The sequence below is a fragment of the Tachypleus tridentatus genome, chromosome 13 (genome assembly GCF_004210375.1).
Source record: "Tachypleus tridentatus isolate NWPU-2018 chromosome 13, ASM421037v1, whole genome shotgun sequence".
In the NCBI taxonomy this organism is placed as follows: Eukaryota; Metazoa; Arthropoda; class Merostomata; order Xiphosura; family Limulidae; genus Tachypleus; species Tachypleus tridentatus.
In genome coordinates this window covers 146,936,632-146,960,111 of record NC_134837.1, presented here as the reverse complement: position 1 = coordinate 146,960,111, position 23,480 = coordinate 146,936,632, and the positions used below count along the sequence as shown (strand labels likewise).

General features: G+C 33.3%; 1 protein-coding gene across 2 annotated transcripts in view; it reads right to left on the bottom strand.

Moving 5' to 3' along the window:
* Positions 1–17,265: 17,265 nt before the first annotated feature.
* LOC143240784 (cullin-3-A-like) overlaps positions 17,266–23,480 on the bottom strand; it is a 96,103-nt gene continuing 89,888 nt past the window's right edge. The window contains exons 17-19 of one of the 2 annotated variants that reach the window (XM_076483835.1): positions 22,855–22,924; positions 22,327–22,433; positions 17,266–19,210 (exon numbers count right to left, since the gene is read on the bottom strand). In XM_076483835.1, coding sequence (XP_076339950.1) covers positions 19,186–19,210; positions 22,327–22,433; positions 22,855–22,924 — 202 coding nt within the window. In that variant the 3' untranslated portion in view covers positions 17,266–19,185. The remainder of the gene's footprint in view (positions 19,211–22,326; positions 22,434–22,854; positions 22,925–23,480) is intronic. The other variant, XR_013021957.1, reaches the window with a different exon arrangement.

Sequence of the window (23,480 nt, the reverse complement as noted above, 5' to 3'; positions counted from 1 at the left end):
GTTCTTTGACGAGACCTGGATTACCCAGTATTATGCATACGATGCCAAACAGGCAAGATTTGTGAAAGAATATTACATAAAAAAACGCCAGAAAATGCAAACTAACATATTTTCACGTCCCTGGAGTAGAGGTCGTAATTCTGTTATACCACCTAACAACGTGAACATAGCAACAGATCACTAGTGCTGTTGACGGGTCAATCCTCTCGACACGTGTCTAAGATCATGCTTTTTTACTTCCGCTGTTGTGATGAAATCTGATACTAATGGTATACTCCTCCATCCACCATGAACATACGTAAAAAAAAGGGGTGCTTGAAACCATTTTGTGTGAAATATAGCTTAAACAGTTGCATGGCTGTTCACATAAAATCTATAAAAATACAATGAAAAATATATCATTCTATTGTAACCTCCATGGGGAACCACACTTAAATTAGTTTACATATGTATGTTTTATTATAGTAAGGTATTGTAATATCTATGTACAGTAGTTATTGTTAAATTATATTACTACTTTAAGCAACTTTATACAACAGTAGTATATTAGCTATTTCAATCATTGGGTATCCTATGCGTACATGTATGCACTACTGAATTAACATGTTAAAATGCTCCATTCTTCTTCTGAGCTACTGTACTATAAATAATTTACATACAATTTCAATGTTGATAGCAGTGGTTTAATTATTATATATTAAAGCTATAGGACTCGTTCGTACTTCGATTTGTGTACACTTAAGGTAATTATTCAACCGGCTGTGAGCAGACGCTGAACGTTCAGATGAATATTGATGGACATAGTGGACGTGTAGTAAAGGGTTTCAGTAGCATATAGATATTTTGGTACAATGAAGCGCACTTTTAAGCAGTCATCCAGTATCTGGTGCCTCTTCTGGAGAGGAATAGAAAGCTATATTTTTTCTTCATCAGAGGAATGCAGACTATGCATAAAACATTAAATACCATAACTAGCAGCATAATAATTATATAAGTATTTTTTTTACATTACAAAAATACAGGGTTCAGGCGTATTCCCTCGACCCTCTCCTCCTCATCCAAAGTGCATGATGAAGATAATGTGGAGAGGCTAATAACATAACATAATGTTTAGGGGAGAACAAGGGACCTGTACCATATTCTAAGCCAATCTAAAACTATTAAATAAAAATTAAAGCCATCCTTTGTCATTTATATATCTATCAAGTTTTCTTTTAAACTGACTCAAATTTACTGCCTCCATAACGTCTCAAGAAAACCCATTTCATAGACTAACCATCCATTTGGAAAATAAAATTGTCTTAGCTGAAGACTACTTCTACCTTGCCTAAATCAATATTTTGATCCCTAGGTCTACTATTCTCGTTGTTAAGTATGAAAAACGTTGATACATCCACATTATCAAATTATTTTACAATCTTAAGCAGTTCAATTATATTCTCTCTAACTCTTCTTTTTTTCAAGAGAAGACAATTTTAAGTATCATAATATCTCCTCATATGACAATGGCTACATCCCACGTACCATCTTAGTAACCCTTCTCTGAACCCTTTTCAACAATTCAATGTCTTTACTTAGGTAAGGATCCCAAGACTAGGCACAATACTCCAAATGTAGCCTAACCAATGCCTTGTACGATGAAATTATAACTTCTTTAGATTTGTATTCAATAATTGTGTACATATAACCTAAAATCCTATTTGCTCTACCGCTAGCAACAGCATACTGCCTGGATGGCTTAAGTAAGGGATTGATCAACCATTACACCAAAATCCTTTTCTTTCGTGACACTCTTAACGTTATTCCCATTAAAATTATAACCCATTTGCAATATATTGTATTTATCATAATTAAATCCCATCTACCATTTATTTGTCCAACTCACTAAATAATCTAAATTTTTTTTGTAAAGCAGTAGTATCCTCTTCACAGCCTTCACTACCCAAGACCTTAATATCATCATAAAATTTAAGTAATTAATTGGCCATTCCTTCATCTATGCCATGAATGCAAGTCAAAAAGAGCAATTGTCCTAAGACTGAGCCCTGAGGTACACCGCTTGAAACATTAATCCTCTTTGACTGAACTCCATTTATAACAACTCTCTTCTTTCTTCCATCAATCTTATATTCAATTAGTTAACTTATCCTCCACACCTATAGAGAAAAGCTTATTTAGAAGTTTTTATGTGGCACTTTCCCAAATGCTTTTTTTTTTAATCCAGATACACAAAATCTACACTTTTACCTTCATCTACATATGCAATATATATTTAAGTCAGCGACCATTAGTAAGTAGTTATGATAGTCCTCTCAAACTCTATTCAAGACAATAGATATTTCTGAGAGAACTTTCTAAAAATATATTACCAAGGACTAGCTTTAAGTCTAAGTAGCACTACTAGCAGCATTAAATAGCGTTAAAAAGCGAAATATCCAGCTTTAGCAAAGACAAGATTAAAAGTTTGTTTAATTTCGCGCAAAACTACTTAAAGACTATCTATTGCAGCCATAATTAATTTTGAAGTGAAAAACTAGATGGAAACAAGTACAGCCAACTCTTTAATACTGTTGTCAAACCAAATAATAAGCTCTAACTACCACTTTTATAATGCACTCCAAAGCATGAAATACATTTTGTTTTGCAAGAATGGAGCATGAACTATGAAACGTTAAATTCACAGTCCAGTAAGTTGACTATTTGGCAGCGCTTGATCGCAAAAGAAAAGAAACAGATGCTTGTCAAGATGAATTAAGAAAATACATTCTGGTGAACATGTGGCAATACGGGAAGAGAAAAAAGATAAAGGATTTGGTTTGTTTTGAATTTCGCGCAAAGCTACACGAGGGCTATTCGCGCTAGCCGTCCCTAATTTAGCAGTGTAAAACTAGAAGAAAGGCAGCTAGTCAATAACCACCCACCGCCAACTCTTGGGCTACTCTTTTACCAACAAATAGTGGGATTAACCGTCACATTATAACGCCCCCACGACTGTTTGGTGTGACGAGGATTCAAACCCGCGACCTTCAGATTACGAGTTGCACGCCTTACCCCACCTGGCCATGCCGGGCCAAGAAAAGGGAACAGACAGGGACAGTACAGATTCACAAGGAAAGCAGTCACTCTCAATCATCTCAGGTAGAACCTCCTTTAAACATTCAACACTTAAATTACTAGAAATAAAGGTTAAAGCTAAATTATCAGATTTACTAAATCTAGTATCTATCCTAGTTTAAAATTATTATTTATAAAAAATGGCATTTATCCAGAAAGAAATATTTTATTTTTATTGTCTTCAAAGCAAGATCTCATCAATTAATAATGTGCATTGAAGTCCCTATAAATATCTCTAAAGTTTGTACAAGGGTTATACACAAATAATAAAGTAATTTGTAATGATCTAGTAACGATACTAATCTTCGATCTCGCCAGAGGGTAATAGCGGTTATAAGCGAAAGATGTAAACATCTGTACGAATGATGAAATAAGATCCACCATGTTCATTGAAGGTGTAATGAAGAAAAAGAAGTCAACTTTGTAACCGAAAAGAGAATACTAAATATTAGGCTTTAACCCAGTTTTATCATTTTTAGCTGTGTGAGGGCTGCAAAGACTCACATAGTGTTTTAGTTCCTCATATGAGCTTGTAGGTTTTAAGATTTTCACTTTAAATGTTTAAGGTGGTTGTTCGCTACCAGGCAGGGCTCCATAATGCGCTAGATCATGCAAAGTCTAAAGATCTAAATACATAAATCTAAGATGCTTTGCAGCATTATTGTACAGAATTTGTACAAATTGGAGTACAGCATTTAAGTATTTTAACAATAAAAGTGCTTGAGGTGAAGATACTTAAAGTAATAATCCTACTCCCCATTCTTCTTCGCATAAGTTTTTTTTTTTTTCTACTGAAATAATCGTACAGTTTAAAGGAACTCATTTCCTTGCGGAGGTCAAATATCATGTGAAGCAGCAAATATAACGCTATATTTTTATGCAAAAACGGCTCGTTTGGGCTGAGAAAACACTTTACATAGAAGAGCGAACAACGTTTCGACCTTCTTCGGTCATCGTGAACCTGATCGTTGTTCGCTCTTCTATGTAAAGTGTTTTCTCAGCCCAAACGAGCCGTTTTTGCATATAAATTTCTCAACAAGTGGGTTTCTCGTCATCACTGATAACGCTATATTGTTATTTAGAAGCTTCGGAAGAAGTAGTTCCTACAGGCTATTCTCCAAATTTAGTTAAGTGTAGCAGTTTTTCATCTTTCTCACCATCGTCAATAGACTTTATTTTCTATTTTTTCTACAATATCCTCATCTGCACGTTCTACGAAATTCTATGAATGTCCACAAGATAGCTGATTTTATTCAAAAATTCAGCCTGTAAAAACTCATTGCATTTATGAATTTAATATGTATTAATGCTAGAATACCCTAGGTTAAGTGAGTAAATGTTCATAAGAGTTTGGAGTGACATGAGAAACCGAAAGTTCCTTTGATAATATGGTTAGTACAATAAATTTCCTTCAATTTTTGGGTATATAACAATGTTTGGAAATGTTAACAGTTACCAACAATGAAGAACGAAAAGACACTGTTGACTCCATAATTTATAAGTACTTTCCACAACAAACCGGCCAAGAAACGTAATCTTGTAACATAGAAATATTAATAATGTGAAAAATCTTGTGTATTCTTAATTGTGGAGGTGAAAAGTTAGTGCTATAAGGAATATACAAAAACGACATAGCAAACAGTAAAGCGAAGAGTATATAATTAAGTTATGCATTAAATTTATAAAACAAAGTTATATATTTATAATTTTATTGGTTTCCTCAACAATTATGGAATACTTAGAAGTCTTCCCAGCAAAAACCACATCTGAAAAAAAACAACAAGGTTAAGCTATTCCATTACTGGTACAATTATAATTTAGTTTGTCGAACTGTTTCAGTTTTGACGAACTATTGACATAAGCGTGATAAATCATGAACTTCTTTATAAATATGCAGTACTGGAGAAAAAGTGTCATAATTGTTTGTTTGTTTTTGAATTAAGCACAAAGCTACACAATTGGCTATCTCTGCTCTGCCCACCACGGGTATCGAAATCCGTTTTTAGTGTGTAAGTCCACAGATATACCACTGTTTCCACTGAGGGGCAATTGTGATAAGTAGGAAAATTTAATAAGTTTCGTTTGCTATTATATATTTAAGTCTTTAAAATAATGTAAACCAAGACTAAAGCATTTTCGTTTCTCTGAGGAACAACTGAAAAATAAAAATTAATGGGTTAAACCAGTTAACCTTATATGTGAATAAAAGATGAAGGCATAACCTTATGAAACTAACCATAATTTTAATCAGCTACAGATCAAAAACCAACATCCTTTACGTTTCGTTATCGTGCAATGTGTCGTTGGAACTACTTTACATAAGGTATGAATGAAAAGAACTAGAATCTTTACAGAATACGATATTTATTAAAGAAATAACATTGACACTGGAGTTGATCACTGACAAGGTGACGAACAGCACAATATAAATTTTACCAAGATGAAGTTCTCTCTTAGTGATAATGATATGTTCATACGTTTTTCTCTTCTTCCTCCATAAAAAAATTGATATACAAAAAACAGAGTCTGTGCTGAGTAGGTACACAGAAACAGTAATTAGTATTTACAATGTGTTATCCCATTAAAACAGTACAAATGTAAAATAAAAAGTTTTTATCGCCATGTTTCGAGATTCAACAGTGGAGAAACAACATACTGGTTACCTGAAAAACAAATCAACCTGTGAACATGAAAATGAAGAGAAGACAACTTTTTATATGACTTGAGATACTGAATCAACAGCGCCATTTTCCATGTTTTCAACCTAAGAAAATGAAGAGAAAAATCGAACCAAACTTTTGACTATAACGGAAATTTTCAAGATTCAATAGCCAATGTAGAGTTGGTCATTGATCTAAACTTAGTGATAATCCAGCACAAAAGACTGCTTCAGCACATCACCATTGAAATGAAAGAAAAAATAATCACATTACATTTGCTTCTGGTAGCTTGAAGGCTTATAGTGCTATATTTGTCGTTAGATGCCTTGTGGTTTACACAGCCCAGAGAACCCATAGTGAAGATTTACGTCAAAACCACGAACAAATTTTATACTTTGGATTATGCTCACAAAATGGAAGTAGAAGTAGTCCAAGTTAATATCGTGGTTGTTTTGAAGTTGACTGCTTTTATGCAGTAACGGGAAAGAAACGAAACTTCAGCAACTATGTTTGTCGGATTTATTTATTTTGAAGACAGATGCTCAATTATCAAACCGTTTGATTAAAGTATACAGTTTTATTTGTGAAACAGGCTACAACTGTATCATCATATAAACTCTGTGTTATACAGCTAGTTACCATGATGTACTGACCTTATACTGGTTTACATCCTGAAATTCTATTATCGATATTTTGTTTTTACTTTCAAGATGAGTTTGGGAGAGTAACAAAACTGCAATTTTTGAACACAATGACAGAAATTGGATTAGAAAATAAAAGGCAAAATGTAATAACTTTAAAAAAGGAAGACCGCATTTCGAGCAAGGTCACGCGTCTTCAGGTGAAAATTTGAAGATATGACTTATGAGAGCATTAACTTGTGATGTTTAGTTTTACTCGGCTCAGTATCATAGAAAACTAGCGTTGTTAGTAAAATAAAAAAATCGTTTATGCTTCTCAAAATTATTAGAAGCCTCAATAATACAATACAGTATTACCGGAATTAAACAAGCACACAATTACAATATATTTGCAACAAAGAGAAGTTCGAAGATCTAGTGCTCTCAAGGACAAGTGTACTGGTCCGTTGTTGGTGGAAAGAAAGAAACAATTCTCACTGTGAAGATGAACGAGAATAAGCACTATTAACTGAAGACAGAAGTGAAGTCGAATACAAGTGACCTACTAATAGGAAGAACTTTTAAGTTGTGATAAAATTTAAGTAAATTGCATGTAATTTGTTTGTTTGAAATTAAGCACAAAGCTACACAAGGGGCTTGTGTTAAATGATTTTTTTGGTTTGGTTTGAATTTCACGCAAAGCTACACGAGAGATATCTGTGCTAGCCATCCCTAATTTAGCAGTGTAAGACTAGAGGGAAGGCAGCTAGTCATCACCACCCACCGCCAACTCTTGGTATACTCTTTTACCAACGAATAGTGGAATTGACTGTAACATTATAACGCCCCCATGGCTGAAAGAGCGAGCATGTTTGGTGTGACTGGGATTCGAACCCGCGGATTACGAGTCGAGTGCCTTAACCACCTGGCCATGCCGGGACGTATTAAATGAAGGATGGAAAATAATCTTCACTTGAAAAACAAAGAATAAGTGAAAACAATTGATATTGAGCAACTAAAAGAAAGTTGCGCACACGACTAGAAGAAGGGATTTTATAACTGAAGACAAGAGAAGGATTTCAATAGAGAATTTTAACTCATTCAAGATAAAAAAAAACAACTAAAACGCTAAAAAACTGCTTCTTTAATGGTCATTTTCTCTGTTTAAATGACCAATCACAAAATTGTCTAAGTGGTATCCTAAGCATTTCCCCTCCATATTATAGTTGTAAAGAGGGGTTCGCATGCACAACATAATACAGAAATAATTTCATAAAACAGTAGATAACTTTCTTAACGAGATTCTGTTGGATAAACTAACCCCACTTAACAACCTTGACCAGAGTTAAAATATTCCTAATTACAGCTATAAAAAATATATACATATGTATATATATGAAAATTGTATTCGTTGTTGATGTTGTTATTCTTTTATTTTAATCATTTCATTAATATATTTTTCATACTTACAAGTATGAAACTTAAATAATATTATAACATTCAAAATTATATCCTTTGCTATTTTGACTTGAACAGATTTCCAGAACACTGATGTCGTCTTTCCGCGATATTGTTAATGATATTTATACATTGATTACTACTCATCCTTTAAATTTTATTTTTTCGTGTTTCTAATTTCCATTTTAGCTTCCGGTTAATTTAAGCCGTAATTTTCTTATTGCTAGTACCAAACAACATTGAATTATATAAATATATTTCAACTTATAAATATCACAACCTATAATCTATTAACATGTATGTATAACATTTTATTATCACCTTTCTTTAACTTTGGTCATTTTACCAGGAAATACTAACTTGTTTTAGAATTTTCGGGAAAGGTACACAGGAGGATCTCTACGCATAGCCATTCCTGAATTTGAATTGATACAACCAGAGAGAAGGCAGATATTCAACAGCACAGCCCTTAACTCGCCAACTTGCTAGTATTGCGCACTTAGAGACACAAATTGCGTAGCTCGTTAAAGTGCCAACAAGACTTCGACCATGGACCCTCAGATACGAGGGCTGTTCCAAAAATACGCGGACTGACGTCATAAAACAAAATGTACTTTATTTAGAAGTTACAGGTCTGGGACCCCTTCAAAGTACTCTCCTCCCCAACGCACACACTTATCCCAACTTCCACTTGTTGAAACAGTCCTGGTACGCTTCGTTTGTAATGTCCTCCAGCTCCTTCGTCGCATTTGCCTTAATCTCGGGAATCGTCTCAAATCTTCTTCCTTTCAAGGGTCTTTTGAGTTTGGGGAACAAGAAAAAAATCGTAAGGAGCAAGGTCAGGTGAGTAGGGGGTGGGGAAGAACAGTGATCGAGTGTTTGGCCAAAAACTCACGAGTTCTGAGGGCTGAATTTCGCAGCAACGCAGTGCATCTTCAATTTTTCGGTCAAAATCTCGTAACAAGATCCAACTGATATCCCACACTCTTCAGCAAGCTCCCTGACAGTCAGACGTCAGGGTGTTGATTTTGTCGACGTGGAAGGACGTCCAGGACGCTCATCATCTTCAATGGACTGTCGACCATCCTTAAAACGTTCATGTTACTTGAAACATGCCATACGCTTCACAGCAACATCACCGTAAGCCGTGTTACGCATAGAAAAAGTTTCACTCGCAGATTTTCCAAGTTTAACACAAAATTTCACAGCAAGTCGTTGCACCTTCAGGTCATTCATTCTGAAATCCGCCAAACGAAAAAATCGCACTTCACTTAAAACCGCGTAGCTAATACACAAATGAAGATATCTGCAATCGGGAAATGGCGTCGTAATCAGCTGATCTGTGCAAACCTAGCGACACCAAGCGGATTCCCCTGGAACCAACTGAAGCCGCGCAATTCAAACAGTCCGCGTATTTTTTGAACAGCCCTCGTAGATTCTGCGCTTGGACAGGGTAAAGGAAGGACATACCTCTGAAATGCTCTATATTTCTACGTGTTATATTTTGCTTCATATTTTGGTTGTGTTGTTTCTACTATTCACTTCGAGTAGACACTAAGACAGAAGACCTTATTACCATTTGAATTAGCCCAAGACAGGAAATACCCCCTTCGCTAAACAACGAGGCGACATGCCGGCCGGGGAGTCGGAGACCAGGGAAAGCGATGTAGCGTCTGAGACTGAGGGAGCAAGCCCGTCTGTTTCAGGGACAAAATGTAAGTCTAGTGACTGTGGCCAAACAGATAATGATAATTTAAAATTAAAATCTTTAATGTTCATAGCCGAAAAAGAACTAAAAGCAAAGTTAAAGCCGGTTAAAGAAAATACTGTAAGGACTCGTAAAAAAAGAAAACTAGTAAAAGATATTATGATTTCAGCATGTGAAGACAATGTACCTAAGACTACGGTTATAGACTTTAATATGCCAAAAACTAGCAGTTCTAGCAACCCAAACCCCACCCTGGATATTCAAAAACAAACAAGTTCAGACAAAGACGAAGTTCTTTCTGACGACGAAGGCTTCACGCTTGTGCAGACTCGAAGTCAGAAAAAACAAATTAAACAAAAAAACAACCACCACAGACACACATACACAACTCGCACCAAAATCACCTGAGCACGCAGTTATAATCCAAGGAGTTCCTGGTAGTTACAACCAACCACAATTGGCCAAAGAAATATACAGGTGCAAACCTAACACAAAGATTACTAATATTAAGCGTCTGCCCAGAGGCGGTGTTCTGGTTCAAGGACAGGAACCCGCTGACTTAAACAGTCTACTAAAAGCTTGGCCTGCAGACGCGTTCAAAACAGGTAACATTACAATACACCTACCAGGAACTAAACCAACACCGAAATCTTTTGTGATACGAGGTGTGCATAATTCAATAGACATAGAAGACATTAAGGAAGAGTTAAGTACACAAAACATAAAACATATTTCAGTTGACCGTATAATTTCAAATATTACTAAAAGACCCACAAACCTAATCAAAGTAATCACAGACAACAGCCAGCATATTACACAATTAATAAATAATGGTATCACTATGTGGTATCAAAAGTACACAGTAGAACAAACAAAAACACCAGCAGTGGTTGTCACACAGTGCTACCAATGCCAAAGGTTTGGACATGTAGCAGCAGCATGCCAAGCAAATGCGCGTTGTGTGGGCTGTGGGGAGAATCACCACATTACACAGTGTACAAAACAGAACCCCAAACCCAAATGCTGCAATTGTGGGGAAGAACACACGGCAAATTATAAAGGTTGTCAGAAATATAAATCAATTAAAACACACTTATACGAAATTAAAAATCCCAACATGAACAAGCCGCCACCACCACGAACAATTAAGGAACCCGCACCTACCACTCCAGCACCACAAAGTACAACTACACAGACAAACACATACGCTGCAGTGGTTAAAAATTCATCATCCCGACAGGAAAAACCATTACCAAGTGAAGAGGAAATACCAAAACCACCACAAAATACACAACCAACAACAATTGAAACAACACTGACATCTGCCATAACTTCCACTTTCTCGGAAATAATGGCAGAATATACAAATCCACAAACACCAACAGTCTCACAGACATAATTGTTAAAATCATATTGAAAAACATACACAAGTTCTTGCCGCAAATTTTAACCTCCATCATAAACTCTACTAAACATGGATAACTTCACAGTTTTACACATCAATATCCAGGGTGCTCTTGCTTCCAAGAAACATGAGATTGAAGATACAACAAACTCCATAAAACCTGATGTAATTATAATTAGTGAAACTCTTCTATATAACTACCATAGATTTAAATTAAACGGCTACTCTACTATTAGACATGACAGGAATGATAATAGAGATCCAAAGAGAGGTCTTTTATTATTGTATAAGACTGAACTTATAGTTCAGGAACTTACTATCCCTTCCAGTAATGAATCTATAGTTATTAATGTAAAAACGCAAAATCAGACAGACGTTACTGTGGCGGGCATCTACTGCTCGCCTAGTACAGTGTTAGATGTAAATCTATTGAATATATTGTATAATAGCAACTGTAATCTTATTATTATCGGCGACCTAAACAGTAAACATATAGCATTCAACTGTCGTTGCTCAAACGCAAATGGCAACTTTATCAATTTCTGGACGAATCAAACATGACTTTATTAAACGATGCAACACCGACACATATCTCGTACGCACACGGCACCAGTGAATACTGGACCTATGCCTGTGTTCGTCAAATATGAGTCGCAAATTCGTAAATTTTCATGTTGGTCACGATATAGATAGTGACCACCTCCCAGTTTGGTGTATCTTCAATCTCACCCCCCACTTAAATAAAATCATAGTGAGAGACCAACTGAACTACAAAAAAGCTAATTGGCCAGTTTTCCAAACTATATTAAATGAAACCTTACCTCCAGAAGTACTACATATTGCCGCGGACGCATCAGATATAGATGCATACTGTCATATCATCTCTGAGTGTCTAAAACATGCAGCCAACAGTTCGATACCGAAAAAAAACACTTCACAACAACTCATTCATGGCAACCACATAAAGATATAATACACTTAATTAAAAACAGACGTATACTCCGCAGACAGTACATTCAAAATCGCAACCCAACACTTAAAACTCAGATAAACACAATAAGGAATAAAATACGAAACTTAATCAGACAACAGAAACAAGAAAACTGGGACACCTTCTGTTCCGATCTAAATCACAAAACTGATCCTAAACAATTCTGGACACATTTGAAAAGATTTACAAACACAGGAACAACAAACACAGTATATCCACCACTGGAACTGGATGGAGAAACAGCATACACTAACACAGAAAAAGCCGAGATATTTAAAAAAACACCTAGAAAACACGTTCAAAACACATCATGAACCAGACATGAACAGATACTTTTATAATACAGTCACAAACTATATTGATCAAAACAGAAGCATTTTTACACCTAAATTTCCAGTCAACACTATTACACACCAAGAAAAAGCAAAAGACTGGAGCACTCATCAACTGGTAAAACATATCACTGTAACAGAAGTCGTAACTGCTATTAACAACACAAAAAACAAAGCCCCTGGAGAAGATGGTATTCAAGCTATCCTCCTAAAACAAGGCACTCAGAGATTATATGAACACCTAACAGCGTTATTTAATCTCTCACTATCAGCTGGATATATCCCCGTTTCTTGGAAGGAAGCAATAATATTAATGTTCCAGAAAGAAGGAAAGCCAGCGAATAAACCAAACAACTACCGCCCGATTAGCTTAACCAGTTGTATTGGCAAAGTATTAGAGAGGATAATTAATAATCGTCTGTCAGTTTACTTAGAAGAAAATTCAAAATTACCAGAAATTCAAAACGGTTTCGAAAAACCGCCAAACTACAGACCACCTGATTCGACTTACAGAATCAATTACCGACAGCTTCAACAAAAAAAAATGCACTGTAGCTTGCTTTCTCGACATTGAGAAAGCATTTGACACAGTGTGGCATAACGGCTTACGACATAGATTGCTTGAAATGGCATTACCCCAGGAAACTATTCGCTGGCTGTCCAACTTCCTGGATAACAGAATGTGTAAAGTAAATGTAAATGGGGCCCACTCAGGGTCCTTTTCACCCGAAGCAGGAGTCCCGCAGGGAGGGGTTATTAGCCCTATATTATTTATCATGTACGTGAGTAATATGCCTCTGTCGGACCTAAATTTAGGTTATGCATCACAGTTCGCTGACGATGTAGCAGTCTGGAAAAGTGCCCCCACTCCGTCAATAGCAGCAACGAACCTACAACCAGTCCTGAATAACATCGAAGAATACTGCCAGAAATACAGAATCAAAATCAATATTCCAAAAACCCAAGTCATAGTATTCAGCAGACTGAATAAGCTGAAAAAGATCCACCAAAACTCTATATGAATGGATCACTTTTACTGACTGCTACTTCTGCTAAATTTCTAGGTCTAACCTATGACTCAAAATTAACGTGGCTACCACATATTAAAAATGTACTGATACGAATCTGGAAAAGAGCAAACTATGCAAGAAGTCTTTCAGGTAAAATCCAAGGAACATCACCAGACAGCATACTTAAAATCTACAAAACGTACATTAGACCAACAATAGAATATGCATCACCTGCCTGGATTAACATAGCACCCACACATGTACAGAAACTTCAACGTATACAAAATTCTGTACTAACTTCAGCATACAAAGTACCACGTAGCACCTCAACCACATTCATGCACAAGTATGCAAACATAGATACAATAGCTGAAAGACTCTTGCATAATTCTCTAAAATATTTCAATAAGAATTGGCATAAAAATGACTTAATGTGTGATCTCGACAGATATCACGTACATGATGTAAATGGTCCTAAATACCTCTCCCCTTTTAACATACATTTAAGAAATGTAACACAAGCTGGCCACTATGCACTAGACACTTAGTCCTTGTTTCTTTTTATTTTTATAATTATTATTTTCTTTTTAATCATTATTATTTTCTTTTTATTTATTTATTTTTTTTTCTCTTTTTGAATTATTATTCAAGTATTGAATAATAATAATTATTATTACTTTCTTTTCTGTGTGAGTGTTTGTGTTACTACAAGTAGTAGTAGCATTCTCTCAATCGAGAAAAAGGAGAAAAATACAAAAAAATATGTATATATACATGAAAATACAAAAAAAAATAAATGAAAAAAACAACAAAAACTTCTTGTTCGTCCATGCATGGACTGAGCTCTGAAATGGACCTGAGTATGATGTTATACTTTTACTCTGGCCCAAAGCTTTAAAAACAAAAAAAAACCCTAAGACAGACGCTATAATCGTTCGGGAGGGAGGAAGAGGTCAAATGTACCTGACCCTCCTGGGTATTTAACAACATCAATACCCAAATACCCACACAGTCAAACAGCCCTCGTACATAGTGCGGAATGCTCTAGCACGTTTTGAAGAAATGTTCGTAAAACGTTTTAAAAGAAAGCTAATCGCACTGTTAGCGTCTCTAATCTGACAAACTCTGTAGTCTCAAAGGCCACAAGTTAAATGTACCACTGAATATAAGAGATCTTCCATGCACAATACTTTGTTGATTAAAGGAAGACCGAAATAATTTTAAATCAGATACTTTTTCATTATAGCTTAAACGGGTGGACGTAGCGTTAGTCGTTTTAGATGTTACTAATTTTTTATATCGTAAATGAACAGGTGATTAAAAAGGTTGGTATAGATTTTCCCATTTGGTTGTTCATGCGCTTCCTTCTGTCTCGACTAACCATCTTCCTTTTGAAACTTAATCCTTTTCAGCAACATTCTTGGTTGTTATTTAAGTGAAAAAATCATTTGCATCACAGTAGTTCCAATTCAAATCATTTGAAATTCGGGACGCTAGAAGATTATTAAACCTTCCTTTACATATTCCAGAAAGAGTTGAACCATTCAAATTTGGGGAGTTTGAAAGAATTGTCGAGAAATGAAAAATAATACTGGATGGAAGTGAGAGTATAATAGAAGGCCGGGTAGGTCCAGCGGCGAGATCTAAGCAAAATAGAGCATTTTGACAAAAGAATGCTAACAAACAGGCGTGGCATGGATCTCCAAGTCTAACGCCAAAGATTTAGGTGTATAGGGAAACGGGAATTGCCCGATAAAACCAACTTTCAATGATCGGGACCGATTAAAAGCCCAATCAATTTCCAGATAAAGTGCGCTCTTAGTTTAAGTTGGCGTTGACCGACCTGAACGATACTGGCAAAAGATAGATAATTAGACACGTAACTTACTCACTTTTCGCATAACAGTGTAAAGTTATACGGGGATATGTATTTTCTTCAGGTTTGTGGGGCAGCGGCTATGTGATGGTAGCGAATTGCAATCAGTATGGTTTTTATTGTTGTAGTAACTGCATGTTGACTAGGCTGGGTTTTGTGGAAGGCAGTTTTGAGTGGTGTTCTACATAGTGTGACGGTGCGTAGTATGGGAGAAAGCATGTTAGTCATGAAACCCAGTTTTGAAGATTTTCCAGTTTAGTGAAATGGTGTCCTTTCCATGCTGTATACAATCATGGATCCGTATTCCGTTATAGGTCTGATAAAGGATTTGTAAATATGAAATATTAGTTTGTGATTTACAACCGTATATACGATGGCTTATTCCCTTGCTCTATCTTGTAGTTTTCTGTAAATTTTATGTACAAGTTCTAAAAGTAGTATTTAAGCGTCGTACCGAGGAACGTCATTGACTTAAGTAAATGATATTGGGGAGTCAGAAGTTTCAGCTTTACGTTCTGGGGCAGAAAATAATCCTTGATTGAAAGTCAGGGGAGAGTAAATTTAGAAGCCTTTTTCTCTACCTCCAAAAACAGAAACGGTTTCCTCTTTCTGTAAGCAAATTTCGCAAGATTCGCTTTACTTTCATCTTGAAGCCACGAGTTATATTTCAATGGGGCACGTTACAGACATTTTAGTTTATTGTTGTATTTTTATTAACGTTAATTACATTCCTATTACTTAAATTCAACTGGAGTCTGTAGGCGTGTATCGGAGTAGCTTTGTTCTTCAATACGTCTTATCTGTTGTTGTGTTCACTTTAAATTTGTAAACTCATTGTAATATACTACCACCGAATATGTAAGTTATAAAGGATTTTTATAATACTTCGCAAACGTAATTTCATTTAAATCATACATGCATTTTATTTAAATTAGGTAGCGGACTGTCCGAATATCTAAAATTTGACTTTCCACAAAATAAGTCAACCATAATATAGATTGGTTACCCAAGAGTAAAATGCTAACTATATTTTGTTCAATGCGTTGAAAAAAAGTTATATTCATAACATAAGAGCTACATTTTATGAAACTACCAAGGAAGACATGGGCGAGATTCTTACAGAATGACGACGATTTATTGGCTACATCTTGGTGAAAGGTGTACTCAGTGTATATATTAGCTACTTGAGTATGCTAAAAGGCACCAGCTACAATTGGTGGAACGCGTGTCGAAAATGTTAATTCCGTTTTAATGAAAAAAACAAACAAACCTAAACTGGTAATTAAGCACAGACAGAAAAACAAATCATGCTTATATAGACTAATATTAAATACAAAATACTGTCTACATATTTTAATTAATACACAATAACAGGTAATGATAAGATAGACAATGCATTTCTGGTAAATATATAAAGAGATATGCAGTGAGGTAACAACATATCCTGGAGAATAAGTTGTGAGATAATGGATCGCATGTTAGCTAAATTATGGTAAATATCCTGAAAAAGAAACAAGGATGATATATTAAACGTTTTGCTGAATATAGTGAGCTATTCTGTTTCTTATTTGCTACATTTCAGTAATTAAGCCAAAATATATGGGAAGTTATCGTTTCTAAGACAACAAAATGAAATATTAGTACCAGTTTAAGAAATATGCAAAGACATGACCCACGTATTTCACACATTTAGGTAATATATCAAAACAGATAAAGTATATTCTTGTAAATACATTTTGATAAAAGCCTCGATTATAGTAAAACAACCCAATTATGTTCCAAATTAGTCTGAACACACAATCACTTCCTCTCATCCTGCTAATTTTATTATACAAATGGAATGCCTAGGTTATTTTGAAAAACAAGGTATGACAAACTATTACTTTGCACGATATTGTGTAATTTAGTTTTATCTATTTTCAAATATTTTAGAATGATCATCTATAATTTAATAAGAATGTATAATAAACTGTTTAGTTGAAGTTTTGTAAATATTACAGATTTCTGAAAAGTGTAGTTTTTGTACTTACAACGATTATGAATCATTGCCTTTAAATATGTTGATACATGTTATTAGTTAAATAACAACACTGAGTTAAAACAAAAATTTATTCTATACAAAATTTATGGATATCAGGTGAGCAGTTTCTTTGGTTTCCATTCTTTGTATATAATGCAAAAGATTAGTCTGAAGAAACCTATTTTCATTTTAATAACTGCTTAATGACATACTAAAAAACTGTAATGGCTTTTTCACTTGTTTGACTAAATGTAGGCAGCATTTATTATTATGTAAAACTTGCAAGTACTTTTTGCAAGTACCAATAAACCATTATTAGAATTCCAATAATTATTTCCCCAAATAGGTGCCATAGATGAAACTATCTCCTTACATATTTTAAGTTAATCACAATATTAAAGGCTGGTGCACACACATTTGCAGTTAACGTTAAAGTTTTCCCATTTTATGGTGAAAGAGGCTGAATAGTAGTTACATTCGAGTTGATTTTATGCAGCACTCTATACATTTAAGAGGCATAATGCACAAGAGTTTGCTTCATAAATGCATAAAATACTTTTTCAATCTAATAGTTCATGAAATTTCAAGTACCAAATTAAAACTTTAAAATATGTGTAGACCTATTTACATAAATATTAGGTTTATATATTGGATTTGATTGCTTGCATCACTGATATTCATCATACTGTTTCTTCATAGAAGATAAATTTAACACTTTTTTCTATTAATTGGTCTGTTTAATGACTAGTTATATAAAATTGTAACAAAATAATTCAAATTAGTAAAAAAAAACACTTAGACACCAAGCTGTATTTTTTTACCATAAAATAATACTGCACATGATTACCTATTTTTTTTACATAGAAAAAGCAGAAAACTATTCCATTACGTTATTATTACAAGGTTTAAAAAGAAATATAGTTTTCTTGTAAGTGAATTCCAAAACACAGTTAAATTAACATATTCAATATTGTTTCTGTATTTAAATCCCTTTGTTTGTTTGTTTGTTTTAAATAAAATAGCTTTAGAAGTATATCAGCTATCTGAGAAGATGGTATCTCACATTATACTCTAAATTTTGATAAAATATCTTCGATATTTTTATTTTAATGGTCTGATGTAAGAATAAATAATGATGAAATAGTTTATAGGAAAATAAATTATTAACACCTAATATTAACTAGCACAAAAAAGTCAGTTATATCACTAAATTCTTCAGGTTTCATTTGCCTTATTCTACAGTGTATCACAAGCTGTGAATGAAAATTTGGGCAAGGAAATAATAGCAGTAGCTACTATAATTAAACTATATTGTGGCTATAACAAGAGTAAATCTTGTTAAAAAATGTTTTAATTATATTCATATACTTAATTAAACTATATTGTGGCTATAACAAGAGTAAATCTTGTTAAAAAATGTTTTAATTATATTCATATATGATTAAGTTCACTATTGCATTTTTATATGTAAGCAGACTGGAGCTAACAAGCAAATCTGTTTAATTCTATTTTTTTCTCTTTGCTATAAAGATTTGAATGCCCAGATCATAAATTATTCTTTTAAATGTTTAATGCTGGGTATGGAAAGCTTCAACTATTTTAACTGAGTTTCACACACTTCTGTACAGGAAATAAATCCTACCATAACTTAACAACAAATAGCATATTTTTTTATTTTACAATGGGATTTGGTAGGAGAACAGTCACATTACAACAGCTAAACAGGCCAATCAATGTTCAATATTGCATAAAGCAATTGCCACTGACAGTGAATTCTGGCCAAAACTGAGTCTCAGAGTAATCAATATGTCAACAGTTCACTGGGTTCAATCTGAGCTATGGCAAATGCTCAGTTATAAGAATCCTGAGGCAATGTCAACACTTATAATATTAACCAATCATCCTTCAACTGTAACTGGGAGGTAGTCCCTACTCTAACAACCGTGGTAACATGGAGGCAGTTAGATGCCTCCTTGGCTGACACAATTTCTTCATGCAACATATGTGTACATTTTCCTATAAAAAAGAAAGAAAAAGAAATAAACAGATTAATCTAAAATGCTAAATGTATAGGTTTATTTATACAAGTAACATAAAACAAAAATTAAAAGATTTATTGAGTTAACATAGTAAAATGTAGAAAGCCATTTTGTTGTTTCAACTGAGAAACAATGCTCCTACATAAATCCTGCAAAGAAGCATTACTTATACTAATAAAAATACCTGCTCTATGGGCAAGTATAACTCCTAGTTCCTGCATAAGGTTAGTGGGCATGTGGCTTTTTCTGAAATTGTTGGGCAGTTCTACAACAAGGTACTCATAATTGATATTTAATAATGTTCACCCATCCATGAGAAAAAGGATTTTATTGAAATTTCAGTTTAAAAATGAGCTAACATCACAGGATATATTTTACTGAAATATTTCTTGTAGATCCAGTTATCAATGAAAGTGCCTTGCCTGTTCCGACACTCATTAGATTTTCACCGAAGAAAACACATTATTCAAAGTTTTTTTTATTGTTTTATATTTAAATTTTACTCCTTTTTGTCTGTAATTTTTATCATTTCACTCATTCTCTAACTCCCTTTCACACATACATACATGCACACATAGATATATACTTTGTAACCTTACATTTGTAACCTAACTGAAGCATTTATCAGAAATCAACTGACTTAAAGATACTCAAGTATTCAGTTAACATCTGGCATTCAAATCAATGACTAATTTTATTTTGGTAGAATATTAGAACACAAATCTACAGCATCATTAAGTTTTAAAAACACATCTAGTCTCAACACACATAGTCTTGAAACTAAAACTTGTTAAGTGGTAGTAATTCCAGTGAAAACACAAAATACACTGACTGTAACAGCCCTCTCAGAGTATTAAATTCCACATTACATAAAAGAAATAACATGCAGTAGCATTGTGTATTCGCATTACTGTTTTTTTAAACACATATAATTAAGAACTTGAAATTGTAATGAAACATATATTATTTCATTTAATATGAAAGACTACACAAAACTTAAAATACAGATACTTTACATTTTCAATCAATAAAATAGTTTAGAACTATTTACAACTAAAGTTCCATCTATTTAATCTTTTTATTTAAAAATATCAATTCTAATGCTAAAAAGAAATTTTCAGTGATAAATCTGACTTGCATTTGACACATGGTATCATAATTATCACAGTATACTTTCTGCTCAGTTTGAAAACACAATCAAAAGCATGTTGCATATTAAGTGTTCTTTATATCTTCTAAAAATATAAACATCTATTAAGACTGACTTCTCAGCTTCAAAAATACATTATGTATAAATTTTAACAGTGTTTGAAATCCATATTAAGCTTTTCAATACTGTATTTATGGACTCAAACAAAAAATAAAATCTACTAAATTGTAATAATTCATGTTCTGTTTCATGACCAGTTAGTTAAATCTGTATCATAAAATGCAATAATATATCATCAAAGTCAATATCTCCTGTAAACTGTTACTGATTGAACTCTTCATTAAAATAGAACTATTTATTCCTTCTACAGACATTTGTTCTTGATATTTTATTAAAATGTAATTTGTGCTACTTAGGTTTAAAGTCACTAAAATTGGTTGCTCATAATTTCAGGGTAGGAACTTGAATACTTATAATGTAATAAGCCTTACATTAATTTTTTACAGCACTCAAAAATTGAGTATACTTTATTTTTTTTACGTATACTGCTCTCAATTACGTAATTTATTCATCCTGATGCAAGTATATGCAGTACACACTTTACAGACATCAGAAAAGTTTTCAAATGCCATTTGACTGGTGACATAAATTACTGCTTTGATGTTTCTGAAATAATAGGAAAAGACACGTCTTGTCCAAGCGATATAATTGTTACTCCAGTTCTTTTTTTTTTTTAACTTTATCACAGCTAGAGAGTGATATACAGCTACAGAAATAGAGCATTAAATGTTGGAGAAAAACTAGTGTCAGGCTTGCACAACATCTCCCACACCTTCATGCCATACACCATGTAATTTCTTAGTCTTCCACCTGCTTCCTGTACTGCTGTTGCCAACATTACCTCTTGTGGTATTCATAGTTTTAACATTATCCACAATTTCTAGAACCTATCCTTAGCAAATAGCATGAGATAATTGTACCACATTAGGTCTTGAACATATAACTAACTGCATTTAAAGCTCTATTCCAGAATTCAAAATTCACCTTAAGAAATATCTGCCATGGTAGTATCTCAAATTGATATAATATGATGAAATCAATTTTAGTTCGGTGCAAACTTTTAATTCATATTCAATATGTACACTAAAGATCTATTATATGAAATTATTTTATTTATCCATAATATATATATATGTATTATGTATTTGATATGTATACTAAAGATCTATTATATGAAATTCTTTTATTTATCCATAATATATATATATGTATTATGTATTTAATATGTATACTAAAGATCTATTATATGAAATTCTTTTATTTATCCATAATATACATATGTATTATAACTATAATTTTTTAAAAACCAAAACAAAACACATTAAAATTAAAATATTAATCAAAATATGCTGCATTTTTAAAAAAGATCCTAGGGTACAAACTACAGTGTGGAATTATAAAGTGTACCCTCATGATTGCATTTACTTAACATCATTTAAATGTATTTATTTTATTTCACTGATATATATATATATAAACAAACTGTGGCAAAATGCATTTGCCCAAAGCATGCAACCTTACAATTTCAAAGAATGAGATATCCCTAGTGTTGAAATGTACTGGTAAAGTAAAGGAAGTCATGATACCAATGAGAAAAAACCAATCTGTGACCAGTTACTAGTTGCATACCAGATGCAGAAAAGAAAGGTAAACACCTTGTCACCAAAAGTAATCTAACAACATAATGGTCTTTTGATTATAGCTAAAATACAAATCTCTCTTGATTATTTAATTTTTTATAAATAAATATTAAAGATTAATGATTGATAAAATAATATGTAGTGGTTCAGAACTTTTTGGAGTGGCAAGTATTTAACATGGTAGATAAATGAAATGTACACAAAGGAATTAGATAAGAACACAAAGAGTCTCATTAAACATACCTGTCTTCAGGTGTTCTAGCTAAGTACTCTCTCTCTATTAAACCTTCAATTCTCTTCTTAATTACAACTGGACTGGGATAAAATCGTGACTTAAGTTGCTCAGTGACCTGTAAAATCAGATAAGTAGATGCTCCTTAAAAAAATGAAAGCCCAGTTAATCAAATAAAAACTAAATCAATATATAAATATTGTGTGACATTTAAGTACCCATCCAAAAATACAATATTTTTTAAAAGAATTAAACAATAAAAAGATTCTACAACAAATACATTGCATAAAGAAAACACATACAACTAAATTAAATCTAATGAAAAACTATATTTTTGATGAATGATCTAAACTTTTCCATTGTTATTCAAACATATCTTAATTCTCAGTCAACAACACTGCAAAAAACTCCATTTCTTTAGGATAATGTATACTATGTAATATAAACAAAATTACTCAAAACATTTTCTGTTTAGGAGGAATGAAACTGCTTTCTCTGTTGTTTACACTATAAATTTCTATAAAGATATAAACTCTTACCTCTGTTACTAAAACATTATGTTGTAACCTCTTTCTGGCTTTCATTATTCTCACTATAGCTGCTTCAATCATGATATTCATTAAGAAGTGATTTTATACACATACATACATTTAAAACTTAGAACTGTTAAAGTCTCACATATATATTTGCTATTGCTCTACATTAAAGATTAATGACATAAGTACTTTTTGTCTTACTGCTAAGCTAGGTCTATTTATACAGGGATCAAAACTTTAAGACTTTAATAAAAAATATATGTACACACAATTCTCTGATTAATACAAACTAAACAAGGAGGTGTAAATGTTTCTTGCATATTTATCCAAGATAAGGTTTCCAGTCATACCCCCTGTTCAACCATTGCACACCTCATGGAGTTAGAGAAGAAAACAAGTATTCATGCTCTTCCCTTAAAAAAAAAAAGTAGAAAAACAAACAAACAAATATACTAGTGAACAAATCAAATGAAGTGCCTATGGTTTTCTTTTTATTGGACAGATAGAAAAAATTTCTGAAAACTTTTATCCTATTGCACTTAATGGATTATGAAAAACAAATGGGGGGTGGAAAGAAGATCCCAAGCAAAATTCATTAGTTTGTGAAGTACCCACTGAAGATATCTCAT